General features: G+C 43.1%; 1 protein-coding gene across 2 annotated transcripts in view; it reads right to left on the bottom strand.

Moving 5' to 3' along the window:
* Nucleotides 1-12,800, bottom strand: part of BMPR1A (bone morphogenetic protein receptor type 1A) — a 108,353-nt gene that overhangs the window by 5,285 nt on the left and 90,268 nt on the right. For both annotated transcript variants that reach the window (XM_075841716.1, XM_075841717.1), the window contains 4 exons: nt 11,979-12,171; nt 10,961-11,258; nt 10,329-10,504; nt 375-505 (listed from right to left, as the gene is read on the bottom strand). In XM_075841716.1, coding sequence (XP_075697831.1) covers nt 375-505; nt 10,329-10,504; nt 10,961-11,258; nt 11,979-12,171 — 798 coding nt within the window. The remainder of the gene's footprint in view (nt 1-374; nt 506-10,328; nt 10,505-10,960; nt 11,259-11,978; nt 12,172-12,800) is intronic.

The following is a 12,800-nucleotide window of genomic DNA, read 5'->3' as shown; positions in this document are numbered from 1 at the left end:
CCATTTTACTCTTAATAAAGGACTTTACCAACTTCTCACTTAGGCTCTGTTCACATCTGCGTTGGGGTCCCGTTCTGACGAGTCGACTACGCTATTGCTTCGGGCAAAACGACAGGTCCGGTGCACAACAGAGACAAACTGAAACCCACGGGCACCGGATCCGTCACCATTGAAATCAACCAGAGGTTTCCATCTGTCAGTTTGTGTCTGCTCAGGGTCCCGTTCTGACGGAAAGCTCAGACGGAACGTCAGAACGGGACCCCAACGCAGATATGAACAGAGACCGCCATAATATGATATCTGTAAATATTTGGTGTTCTAAACGAAACAATACAAATATCACTCAAAAACAACAAACGAAACAAGCCACTTACCTCATCACTGTTCCATCTATTTGACACAGTAGGCCGTAAACACTTTATGCACACAACTTCTCTCATGTCCTCAAAGGATGGGTCACTTGGCACCATATCATAATAGGGCAACTGATATTCTTCAACAATACCTGAAAGAATAGTACAAATCAGAAACGGGATTGTGTTATTTAAAATGTATCTATTCCCCCATATCATCATGTTATGTCAAATACGCTTCGGCTACATTCACACGATAGTGAAAAAAAAATGGCCATTAAAAACTGATCAACTGTCAGTTTTTCATGGCTGTTTTGCATCAGTGTGTCTCCAGTGTGTTTGTTTTTAAATAGCCATTTGCCATTCGTTTTTCATGGCCATTAACCCCTTCCCTCTTTAGCCACTTTTGACCTTCCTGACAGAGCCTCATTTTTCAAATCTGACATGTGTCACTTTATGTGGTAATAACTCCGGAATGCTTTCACCTATCCAAGCGATTCTGAGATTGTTTTCTCGTGACACATTGGACTTTATGTTACTGGCAAAATTTGCTCGATATGTTCAGTATTTAATTGTGAAAAACACCAAAATTTAGCGAAAAATTGCAAAAATTAGCATTTTTCTCAATTTAAATGTATCTGCTTGTAAGACAGGCAGTTATAATACACAAAATTGTTGCTAATTAACATCCCCCATATGTCTACTTTAGATTGGCATCGTTTTTTGAACATCCTTTTATTTTTCTATGACCTCACAAGGCTTAGAACTTTAGCAGCAATTTCTCACATTTTCAAGAAAATTTCAAAAGGCTATTTTTACAGGGGCCAGTTCAGTTGTGAAGTGGTTTTGAGGGCCTTATATATTAGAAACCCCAAAAAAGTCACCCCATTTTAAAAACTTCACCCCTCAAAGTATTCAAAACAGCATTTAGAAAATGTCTTAACCCTTTAAACATTTCACAGGAATTAAAGCAAAGTAGAGGTGAAATTTACAAATTTCATATTTTTCTGCAGAAATACATTTTTAATACAATTTTTTTTATAACACAGAAGGTTTTACCAGAGAAATGCAACTCAATATTTGTTGCCCAGTTTTTGCAGTTTTAGGAAATATCCCACATGTGGCCGTAGCGTGCTACTGGACTGAAACACCGGCCTCAGAAGCAAAGGAGCACCTAGTGGATTTTGGGGCCTTATTTTTGTTAGAATATATTTTAGGCACCATGTCAGGTTTGAAGGGCTCTTGCGGTGCCAAAACAGTCAAAATCCCCCAAAAGTGACCCCATCTGGGAAACTAGACACCTCAAGGAAATTATCTAGGGGTGTAGTGAGCATTTTCACCGCACAGGTTTTTTACAGAAATTATTGGAAGTAGGCCGTGAAAATTAAAATCAACATTTCTTCAAAGAAAATGTAGGTTTAGCGATTTTTTTTCTCATTTCCACAAGGACTAAAGGAGAAAAAGCACCGCAAAATTTGTAAAGCAATTTCTCCCGAGTAAAACAATACCTCACATGTGGTAATAAACGGTTGTTTGGAGACACGGCGTGGCTGAGAAGGGAAAGAGCGCCATTTGGCTTTTGGAGTTCACATTTAGCAGGAATGGTTTGCGGAGGCCATGTCACATTTACAAAGCCCCTGAGGGGACAAAACAGTGAAAACCCCAAACAAGTGACCCCATTTTGGAAACTATACCCCTTGAGGAAATTATCTAGGGGTATAGTGAGCATTTTGACCCCACAGGTTTTTTGCAGAAATTTTTGCAAGTAGGCTGTGAAAATGAAAATCTACATTTTTTCAAATAAAATGTAGGTTTAGCTAATTTTTTTTCATTTCCACAAGGACTAAAGGAGAAAAATCACCATAAAATTTGTAAAGAAATTTCTCCCGAGTAAAACAGTACCCCACATGTGGTAATAAACGGCTGTTTGGACACACGGCGAGGCTGAGAAGGGAAAGAGCGCCATTTGGCTTTTGGAACTCAAATTTAGCAGGAATGGTTTGCGGAGGCCATGTTACATTTACAAAGCCCCTGAGGGGACAAAACAGTGGAAACCCCCCACAAGTGACCCCATTTTGGAAACAACACCCATTGAGGAAATTATCTAGGGGTATAGTGAGCGATTTGACACCACAGTTTTTTTGCAGAAATTATTGGAAGTAGGCCCTGAAAATAATAATCTACATTTTTTCAAAGAAAATGTAGGTTTAGCTAATTTTTTCTCATTTCCAGAAGGACTAAAGGAGAAAAAGCACCACAAAATTTGTAAAGCAATTTCTCCCGAGTAAAACAATACCTCACATGTGGTAATAAACGGCTGTTTGGACACACGGCAGGGCTTAGAAGGGAAAGAGCACTATTTGACTTTTTGAGATCACATTTAGCAGGAATGATTTGCGGAGGCCAGGTCACATTTGCAAAGCCCCTGAGGGGACAAAACAATGAAAACGCCCAAAAAGGGACTCCATTTAGGAAACTACACCTCTTGAAGAATGCATCTAGGGGTGTAGTGAGCATTTTGACCCCACAGATGTTTCATAGAATTTATTAGAATTAGGCAGTGAAAATAAAAACAGTCCTTTTTCTTCAATAAGACGTAGCTTTAGCGCAAATTTTTTCATTTTCTCAACAAATAAAGGAAAAAAAGAACCCAACATTTGTAAAGCTATTTCTCCCGAGTACGGCAATACCCCATATGTGGTCATAAACTGCTGTTTGGACAAACGGCAGGGCTCAGAAGGGAAGGACCGCCATTTGGAGTGCAGATGTTGCTGGATTGGTTTCTGGGCACCTGTGGGCCCAAAACAGTGGAAACCCCCCAGAAGTGACCCCATTTTGTAAACTACACCCCTCAATGCATTTACCAAGGGGTGTAGTAAGCATTTTAACCCTGCAGGTGTTTTGTAGAAATTAGTGTGCGCTCAATGTTGCAGAGTGAAAATGGGATTTTTTTCCATAGATATGCCAATATGTGGTGCCCGGCTTGTGCCACCATAACAAGACAGCTCTCTAATTATTATGCGGTGTTTCCCGGTTTTAGAAACACCCTACATGTGGCCCTAATCTTTTGTCTGGACATATGACAGGGCTCAGAAGTGAAGAGTACCATGCGGAGTGGAGGCCTAATTTGGCGATTTACAAAGTATTGGTTCACAACTGCAGAGGCTCAGATGTGAAATAATAAAAAGAAAAAACCCCTGATAAGTGACCCCATTATGGAACTGCACCCCTCAAGGCATTTATTAAGGGGTGTAGTGAGCATTTTCACCCCACAGGTCTTTTCCATAAATGAATGCGCTGCGGATGGTGCAAATTAAAAATTTATATTTTTCCCTAGATATGCCATTCAGTGGCAAATATGTCATGCCCAGCTTATGACGCTGGAGACACACACCACAAAAATTGTTAAAAGGGTTCTCACGGGTATGACGGTGCCATATATGTTGAAGGAAACTGCTGTTTGGGCACGCTGTAGGGTTCAGGGCCGAGGGAGCACCATTTGGCTTTTGGAGAGCGGATTTTGCTTGGTACTATATTTGTTTGAGTATTGCTGGTGTTTTATAATGTGGGGGTACATGTAAGCGGGGCGGAGTATATAAGGGGCATAGTCAGGTGGTATAAAAAAATAAAAATAATCCATAGATGTGTGTTACGCTGTGAAGCAATCCTTTCTGCACAGGCCGGTGTCGCACTGATAAATGGTGTCATTTCTTATCCCCCTTTTGGTCCACACTCCGCGCCTTTGTAGTTTGGGGAATTTTGCTGGGAAAGTATTATCCTGGTATAATACGGGCTCCGTCGCTTCCATCGGATATGATTGGGCCCTCCCTTCCTGGTTCCCTAATTTTAGGTCCTTGATAAATCGCCTCTTGAAACAGAAGAAATGTTCTCCTCGGGCACAACTGCATATTTTTTTATTTCCTGACTTATTGGAGCCATAACTAATTTTATTTTTCATAGACGTAGCGGTATGAGGGCTGGTTTGTTGCGGGACGAGCTGTAGTTATTATTGGTACCATTTTGGGGTACATGTGACTTTTTGATCACCTTTTATCCTATTTTTTGGGATGCCAGGTAAACCAAAAAACGCAATTCTGGCACAGCTTTTTTTGGTTTTTTTTTATACAGAGTTCACCACGCATTATAAACTACATGTTACCTTTATTCTGCGGGTCAGTACGATTCCGTCGATACCTCATTTATAGAACTTTTTTATGTTTTACAACTTTTTGCACAATAAAATTACTTTTGTAAAAAGAATGTATTTTTTCTGTCGCCAAGTTGTGAGAACCATAACGTTTTAATTTTTTTGTCGACGGAGTTGTATGAGGGCTTGTTTTTTGCGGGACGAGCTATAGTTTTTATAGGTACCATTTTTGGATACGTGCGACTTTTTGATCACTTTTTATTGTAATATTTGTAGGGCAAAGTGACTAAAAAACAGAAACTCTGGTAACGTTTTTTACGGGTTTTTTTTACGCTGTTCACCGCGTGCAATAAATAATATAATATTTTGATACCTCCGGTCGTTACGGTCGTGGCGATACCAAATACATATGGTTTATTATTATTTTTCAATAATAAAGGACTTGATAAGAGTAAAAGGGGGATTGTGTGTTATTTGATTACTTGAAACTTTTATTGTTTTCAAACTTTTATTTTTTGCACTTTTTTTTACACTTTTTTATACTTTTTTTACACTTTTTCTCAAGTCCCACTAGGGGACTTGAAGGTCCAACGGTCAGATTTTTTTTTTTCTAATACATTGCACTACCTATGTAGTGCAATGTATTAGATCTGTCAGTCATTCACTGACAGCAAGCCGTTTAGGCTTCGCCTCCCGGCGGGGCCTAAATCGGCTTCCGTAATGGCAGAGCAGGAGACCATTGTGTCTCCTGTTGCCATAACAGCAGTCGCCAGTCCCGATTGCCTGTCAGGGCTGGCGATCTGCTTGTAACCGCTACGATGCAGCAATCGCTTTCGATTGCTGCATCGAAGGGGTTAATGGCAGGGATCGGAGCTAGCTCCGGTTCCTGCCGTTACAGGTGGATGTCAGCTGTACAGTACAGCTGACTTCCACCGCTGATGACGCCGGATCAGCTCCTGACCCGGCGCCATCTTGCCGGCAGCTACGGAAGCCGATCAGGCTCCGCCGCCGGGCGGATCTTGACCGGCTTCGGTGCTAGGCAGACCGGGAGGCCAGTATTAGGCCTCCGGTTGCCATTGCAGCCACCGGAACCCCGGCAATTTCATTACTGGGGTTCCGATGAGCTGCAAACACCTTAAGTGCAGCGATCGCGTTTGAGCGCTGCACTTAAGGGGTTAATGGCGGGGATCGAAGCTAATTTCGGTCCCCGCCGTTACAGTCGGATGTCAGCTGTAAGATACAGCTGAGATCCGGTGATGATGGGACCGGCTCAGCTTCTGAGCCGGTGCCAAACGTTTGACGTACATGTACGGCAAGATGCGGGAAGTCAGTACTTTCCATGACGTACATGTACGTCAAATGTCGGGAAGGGGTTAAACGGACAAAAAAAAAAACGGATGGATTTCATTGGTCAGGTTTTTTTTTTGTCCAATGTATATAGTGCCGCAGTGCCCCTGTAGATAGTGTCACAGTGCTCACTGTAGATAGTGCCACACCCCCTTGAAGAAAGAACCACACACACCCCCCACCCTGTGGATAGCACTACTCCACACGGTAGATCGCACCATTGGGGTTCCCTCTAGGAGTGGAATCCCCAGCCAGAGCGTTGCCAACACTCTGGTCAGGGAGTCCGCTAATTGAGGAGCCCACAAAATTATGGTCTATAAATGGATAGGGACGTCAGGGGCCACCTCCAGAAGCGGAATCCCCAGCAAGAGAGTCGGCAACACTCTGGCTGGGGATACCGCTCCAGGAGGAGCCCCTGACATCACTGTCCATATGTGGACAGCAGCGTCAGGGGCTCCCTCTAGGAACGAATTCCCCGGCTAGAAAATCGGACATTTTTCGCAGTCGTGTGAATGTAGCTTTACTGCAATCAAATTGGAAAAGGCACTTTGATCCCGCTTGTTTCTGAGGATCGTATTATGTCAGTGCAGCGTCGGCTGTAACGCAATACGGACAGGCAGTGCATAGAGACTACAAACCGCCTGGTAAATTTATTAATTTCTTATTATAACTAAAAGTTGCCCCAAGTACATTGAATGGACACTTTTTAAACAGTTTATGGTAATCTAATAGTACACCTGCCACTAGGTGTCTCCCTTCCTGTAATCTGCTGTCCACCACCTGTTAAGCAAAATCCGTTTCTAGTTACAGAGACAGACTGCAGAAATTGGGTTGTCTCTTTTTACAACCTGCCCATAGAAGTCTGAGGAGAGGGGAGAGCAGGAGCACAGTAAAAGAGACACAGAACGCTGCTGCCCATAGAAATCTATGGAGAAAGGAGGGGGAGTAGGAGCTGAGCAAGTCACCCACAAACATGCTGCAGCTTCCTGGTCAACGTTACAGTCTTATCCCAGTGATGGATTCTCAGCTATACTGCTTCATAATCTCCTACATGCTGCTGCAGATTATATATGTGATAGGTAGGGCTGGGCGATTAATCAAATAAATTCGCCCTAAAGGACTCTCACTATTCTGTTTAACAGAATCGTAGCATCAATTCCTTAGTGCCGCCGTGCTGCAGGAGGAAGCTCCAACCCGCCACCTTGTCACTGCCTGGCCCGCCCTGTTCTGTCTCTGCTTCCTCATGGAACTGCCGTTCTGCACTGAACAAAATTATACAGTGCGGAACGGCAGTTCCGTGGGGAAACAGGGACTCCTAGTACATAGCCACATCGTCCTGTAGATACCACCCAGCTGTAGATAACACCCCCTTGCAGATCGCACCACCCCGCCTTGTACCTTGTAGATCGCACCAAACCCGCCCCCTTATAGAGCGCGCCGCTCTAGATGGCACCCCCCTTTGTAGATTGCACCACCCCCACTTGTACCTTGTAGATCGCACCACCCCCTTGTACATCGCACCACAAACCCCCCTTATAGATCGAGCCGCTGTAGCTCCCACTAGGAGCTAAATCTCCAGCTCCTAGTGGCAGCTACAGCAGCGCGATCTACAAGGGGTGGGGGTGCGCTCTACAAAGGAGGCGGGTGGTGCTGCGATCGGAAAGGGGGTGTCGGTGCGATCTACATGGGAGGGGTTGGTGCTGTCATCTACATGCGGGGGTGCAGCACTATCTATATGGGCACTGTGGCACTATATTGGGGGGTGGCACTAGGTGGACGCTGCATCCCCAGATGTGGGCACTGCGGCACTACATGTGTGACAGCCGTCACACAGCCGTTTTCAGAATAATGATGTTCTATGGGTGTATTCACATGGCCGTTTTTTTTTAACTGCCCGTGAATATTGTCTGTCAAAAAATAGGACATGTCCTATTTTTGCCCGTTTTTACGGCCAGACGGCCCCCATAGAAGTCAATAGGTCAGTTTTTAACGGCTGTCAATACATGTAATAACTGTTAAAAACAGATCTGTGACATTGGGATTCAAGAGGCAAGGGAACTATTGGTTTCCTTGCTGGCTATTGGCAGCACTATGACAGATTCACCGATGCAGCGCCGTCCCCTACAGGCGTGGTCTCTAGTCTTACGGGTTCTACAAAGGCGACAAGATTGCGTCATGGCGCCGCCTTTGCAGAACCTCGTGAGACTAGAGACCACACGTGAAGTAGACAGGGCTGGATCGGTGAGTATGGATGGCATTGAGGTAGAATTATATGTCGGGTATTGTTGCGCGCACTAAAAAGGGTAGTCGGCGCTAGTACAGGGGGCATTGTTGTCAACTGCAGCGAATTTTTCGGGACTGTCCTGAATTTACAGACAGTCCTGGAAGATTACTGCAGGGAGGGGGGGGGGTGGTGCTTTCTCCGGAGAGGTGTGCGTGGCATCATCTACATGGGGGCTGCGAAACAATCATGACAATGACCTTCCTTTGTGTGTTTTCAGGGGTCGAGACAAAAAAAGCCTGACAAATGAAATTCATCAGGTTTTTTTTAAATGAAAAAAACGGATGCAAAATCTCAAACGGCCATTAAAAACGGACAGACTGACTGGAAATGGATGAAAATTTGGAGACAAACTGATGCAAAACGGCCATGAAAAACTGACATTTGATCAGTTTTTAATGGCCATTTTTATGATGCCAGGAGTCCCGTTCACATGTACCGTGATCGGGCCACGAAATCCGTCTGACACATAGACCGTTTTTCATGGTCCAATCACGGTCGCGTGAAACCGGCAATGTGGGAGACCGGCAGAGGTGGTGACGGGTAGAGAGAGATGTTAGTGCACGCACCACACAATTGATTATAGATTCTGTTAATAGGTTCAATGCCGGGGAACACAGAAGTTATGATCAATTATATAGACATTTTTCCAATTGTATGTATGATAAAGAAGTATTTGCAGAGGTTAAACGTTACGTACAATAATTATAATATATGTTAAAAAGTTATTTATATAAAGAAAATGGATTACATTTTCTCTTGGTATTATTGATAACATTAAAAAAAAAGTAAGAAAATCTAGATTCAAATCGAAAATCGTCCAAAGTGTTGAAAAAAATCTAGATTTTATTTTTTGGCAAAATCACCCAATGATAGGGGAGCAGGATTCTACTCTAGTATCTCTCTCTCTGTGTGCTGTGTATAGAAGACATGATCGCAGTTAGGCTATGTTCACACGGAGTATTCTGCCGAGTTTTTTGACGCGGAAACCGCGTCGCAAAACTCGGCAAAAACGGCCCTAAAATGCCTCCCATTGATTTCAATGGCAGGCGTCTGCGTCTTTTTCCTGCGAGCAGTAAAACTGCCTCGCGGGAAAAAGCAGCGACATGCCCCATCTTCGGGCGTTTACGCCTCTGACCTCCCATTGACTTCAATGTGAGGCAGAGAAAACGTATTTCGAGGTGTTTTATGCCCGCGGCGCTCAATGGCCGCGGGCGAAAAACGCCATGAAAATCGCCGCGAAAATTGGCGTGCAGGGAGAGGAATATCTGCCTCAAACTTCCAAACTGAATTTTGAGGCAGATATTCCTCCTGCAAAATACTCCTTGTGAACATAGCCTTAGGCTCCACCGACTAGCTCAGAGACAACTGAGTATTACAGATAGAGCATGAAGATGGGAAACTGCTAGAAAAAAAATCCAGAATAAAATGGCCATAAACAGTGTTATTCCTCATGTACACACAACAGTTTATTCTGAAACTTTAAATATACTTTAAAGGCTATGGACACTATTGAATGTTTTGTTTTTTTTATTCATTCAAATGCTTTTATAATAAGCTCATAAATCAAGTTGATCATAATTCAGTTTTAATGAGCATATTAAGCGCAGGTTCGTGAACTACACTGACGGATTAGATAGAGAACGCGACAGTGCAGCCTGCAATCTATGTAAATACATGCAGGCAGCACAAGTAAAACGTAACAACATTTTCAATGAAGACCTATTGGGGAAATTACTTTTAGGCTCCTTTCCCACTACCGTTAAGGTACGTTTAGGGCTCCTCCGTCGGAGGAAGAGATGGACAGTCCAAACGGAAAGCATCGCTTCGGTTAGAATCACCGTTGATTTCAAGGGTAATTCTTTTGTTTCAGATGCTTTCCGTTTGCCAGGTTTCCGTTTTCTTCACAGAAGCAAAAGTGCTGCAAATTGCACTTTTGCTTCCATCAAAAAAACGGAAACCTGGCGAACGGAGGCAAACGGAAAGCATCTGAAACCAAAGAATTACCATTGAAATAAACAGTAATTCTAATGGAAGCGATGCTTTCCGTTTGGACTCTCGTTCATCTCTTCCTCCGTCGGAGTTTAACGGTAGGGTGAACTTAGCCTTATCCTAAAATCAGTTGAATGGAATAAAAAAACACAAAAAAAAAACACTATTTATAAGGTGTCCATAGCCAATGCTTTACATGAAGCCTTACCACCGGTGATGCAGCGACGGGTCATTTCCCAAATGATCAAGCTAAAGCTGTAGATGTCAGCCATTATATAAGCTTGGAAATGGTTCTTATTCAAACTTTCATCCAGGACCTCAGGAGCCATGTACCGTTTTGTGCCGACACGTGTGTTTAGGGGAATATCTACTTCATGTGTGTCACTGAAAGAAACCGGTTTTCTGAAGGTTACATACTATAAAGCTGCATTTTGACACATGAAATATAAAAGATCAGCAAACAATTTCACATTTGGCTTTGCTTTTAGATTTCTGCTCACTACCACACAAATATAATAGAAAAAATAAGTTAAACAAGCAACAGTCATATAATAAATCCCTTTTGTAAAGTAAAATGAGGAATAAAATACTTTCAATGTACATCTGTCATGTAGATGGGAGGTGACATAAATTAGAACAATATCATTTTAAGAGTTTGCAGCATCTGAGGCGTGTATTATGATGTTCTGCAGCAGCTCGGAGGCAATGCTAGAATATGTAGTGCTTAAATATCATTTACCACCCCACTAGAAACTAGTCTTTTTATTAACACTAGTGAGGTCATTATAACGTTAGTCCCTCTCCCTTTGGATTAATCTACTGCTGCAGCTCTTATATTACCTGTTAAATTTGACTGCAAGTCCTAGGTCAGCAATGCAACATGTCCAGTTTTCCTTGATCAGGATGTTTTTGCTCTTAAGATCCCTGTGCGCGATTGCCGGCTTTCCCTGAGTACCATAAATTTCAGTGTGCAGGTGGCAGAGGCCACATGCAGCGGAATAGGCCAATTTAAGAAGAGATCTTGTATCCAGGGTGGCACACTTCAGAAAATCATATAAAGATCCATTCTCGTGATATTCTGTTATCAGATACATTTGTGTCCATGATCCAGTCCCTTTAATATCAGCAGCTATGAAACCTAAAAACCAACATCAACAGTCACGTATTGCAGGAAATATGGCATTGAGGTTTTATTTGATTTTCAAGGTAACTAAAAACAACAGTAAAAATAACATTATATCCAGAGCCCAGTTTTAATTGAAAGATTTAAAAATACAGTACTAGCTCTGATCTAGAGTTACATCAAGCATTATAGCCGACTTTCACCCAGACCGGCATTCAGAATTGGATTATTGGCTTTTTTTTTTTTGTCGATCCAGCAGTCCTTTCTGGTACAGTGTCTTGTCAGAGATGGTTCTGCTCATTTGCATTGTGGCACCAAAGGCCCTTTTACGGCCGGTGCAGCGAGCGCCGATCAACGAGACATCGATCGGTGCTCGCTTGCTCCAGTCACACGGAGCTATGGATGGGGACGAGCGGTCGTTACTCAGATCACTCGTCCCCGTCCATTATAATCATGTCGGAAGCGCGTCTCCCTGTTTACACAGGGAGACGCCCTGTGTAAACAGGGGAACTATCGGCAACGAATGTTCTATTAAAGTTTTCTACATAAAAGATTACAGTACAAATACATGGTTCTAGATTGCAAAGCGGTTCAACAAAGCTGTTAGGGGTGGGATTGCAGCAACCATTAGCAGTGCAAATACAGCCCAAGACTATAATAAAAGTATATAGAAAAGTAAATCAAAGTACCTGCTAAGTAGATTTGATTTCTCAAGGTTGCTGAAGTTTGACTTACCTAATATATTCTCATGTCGCATCAACACAGTTTGGTAGATTTCAGTCTCTCTGAACCAGCTGGCTTCCTCAGCAGTGAAGAACACTTTCACGGCCACTTTTTCTCCTCTCCACTTTCCCATCCAAACCTCTCCATATCTTCCCTTTCCGATCTGTCTCACCATCTGGATCTGCTTTGCAATAGTTCTCTGGACCTACAAGGCCAAAATTATATGTTATTACACTTTACAACAGATTGCGGTTTATTATAAAACTTCATGCAGACCAAGCTTAAAGGGGTTGTCCAGGCACAGAACCATTTTTCATACCGACGACCTATCCACAGGATAGGTCATCAGTACATGATCGTGGGGGGTCCAACACCCAGACCCCACGCTGATCCGGCTACTGGATGTTACGCACTGTATACAGTGTTCAGTGCCGGAAGCAGCTGGCTCTGTACAGTTTTTTGGGGTTATTGTTATATTTTTTTTATAATCTTCCAATACAAAATTTCTTCAAGAATTTCTATCTATAAAATTGTTTCACACACAAATAAATCACAATACAAATTTCTCCCTTTACCCGCCCCCAGCGGGATAAAAACAGGGAGAGGGGGGAGAGGGGGAGAAGCAGAGAGGGGGAGAAGCAGAGAGGGGGAGAAGGAGAGAGAGAGAGGGGGAGAAGCAGAGAGGGAGAAGCAGAGAGGGGGAGAGGGATAGAGAGAGGGAGGGAGAGAGAGGGAGAGAGAGAGGGAGAGAGAGAAAAAAAAAAAAACTAAAAAAGTTTTTCCTTCCCTGCTTTCAGCTGAAGGTTTGTTATTTTTTTAACCTCTGGGGATACC

This window comes from Rhinoderma darwinii, chromosome 11 (assembly GCF_050947455.1).
Source record: "Rhinoderma darwinii isolate aRhiDar2 chromosome 11, aRhiDar2.hap1, whole genome shotgun sequence".
Taxonomy (NCBI): Eukaryota; Metazoa; Chordata; class Amphibia; order Anura; family Rhinodermatidae; genus Rhinoderma; species Rhinoderma darwinii.
The sequence above is the reverse complement of the archived record's forward strand: the minus strand, read 5'-3'. Positions and strand labels throughout refer to the sequence as shown.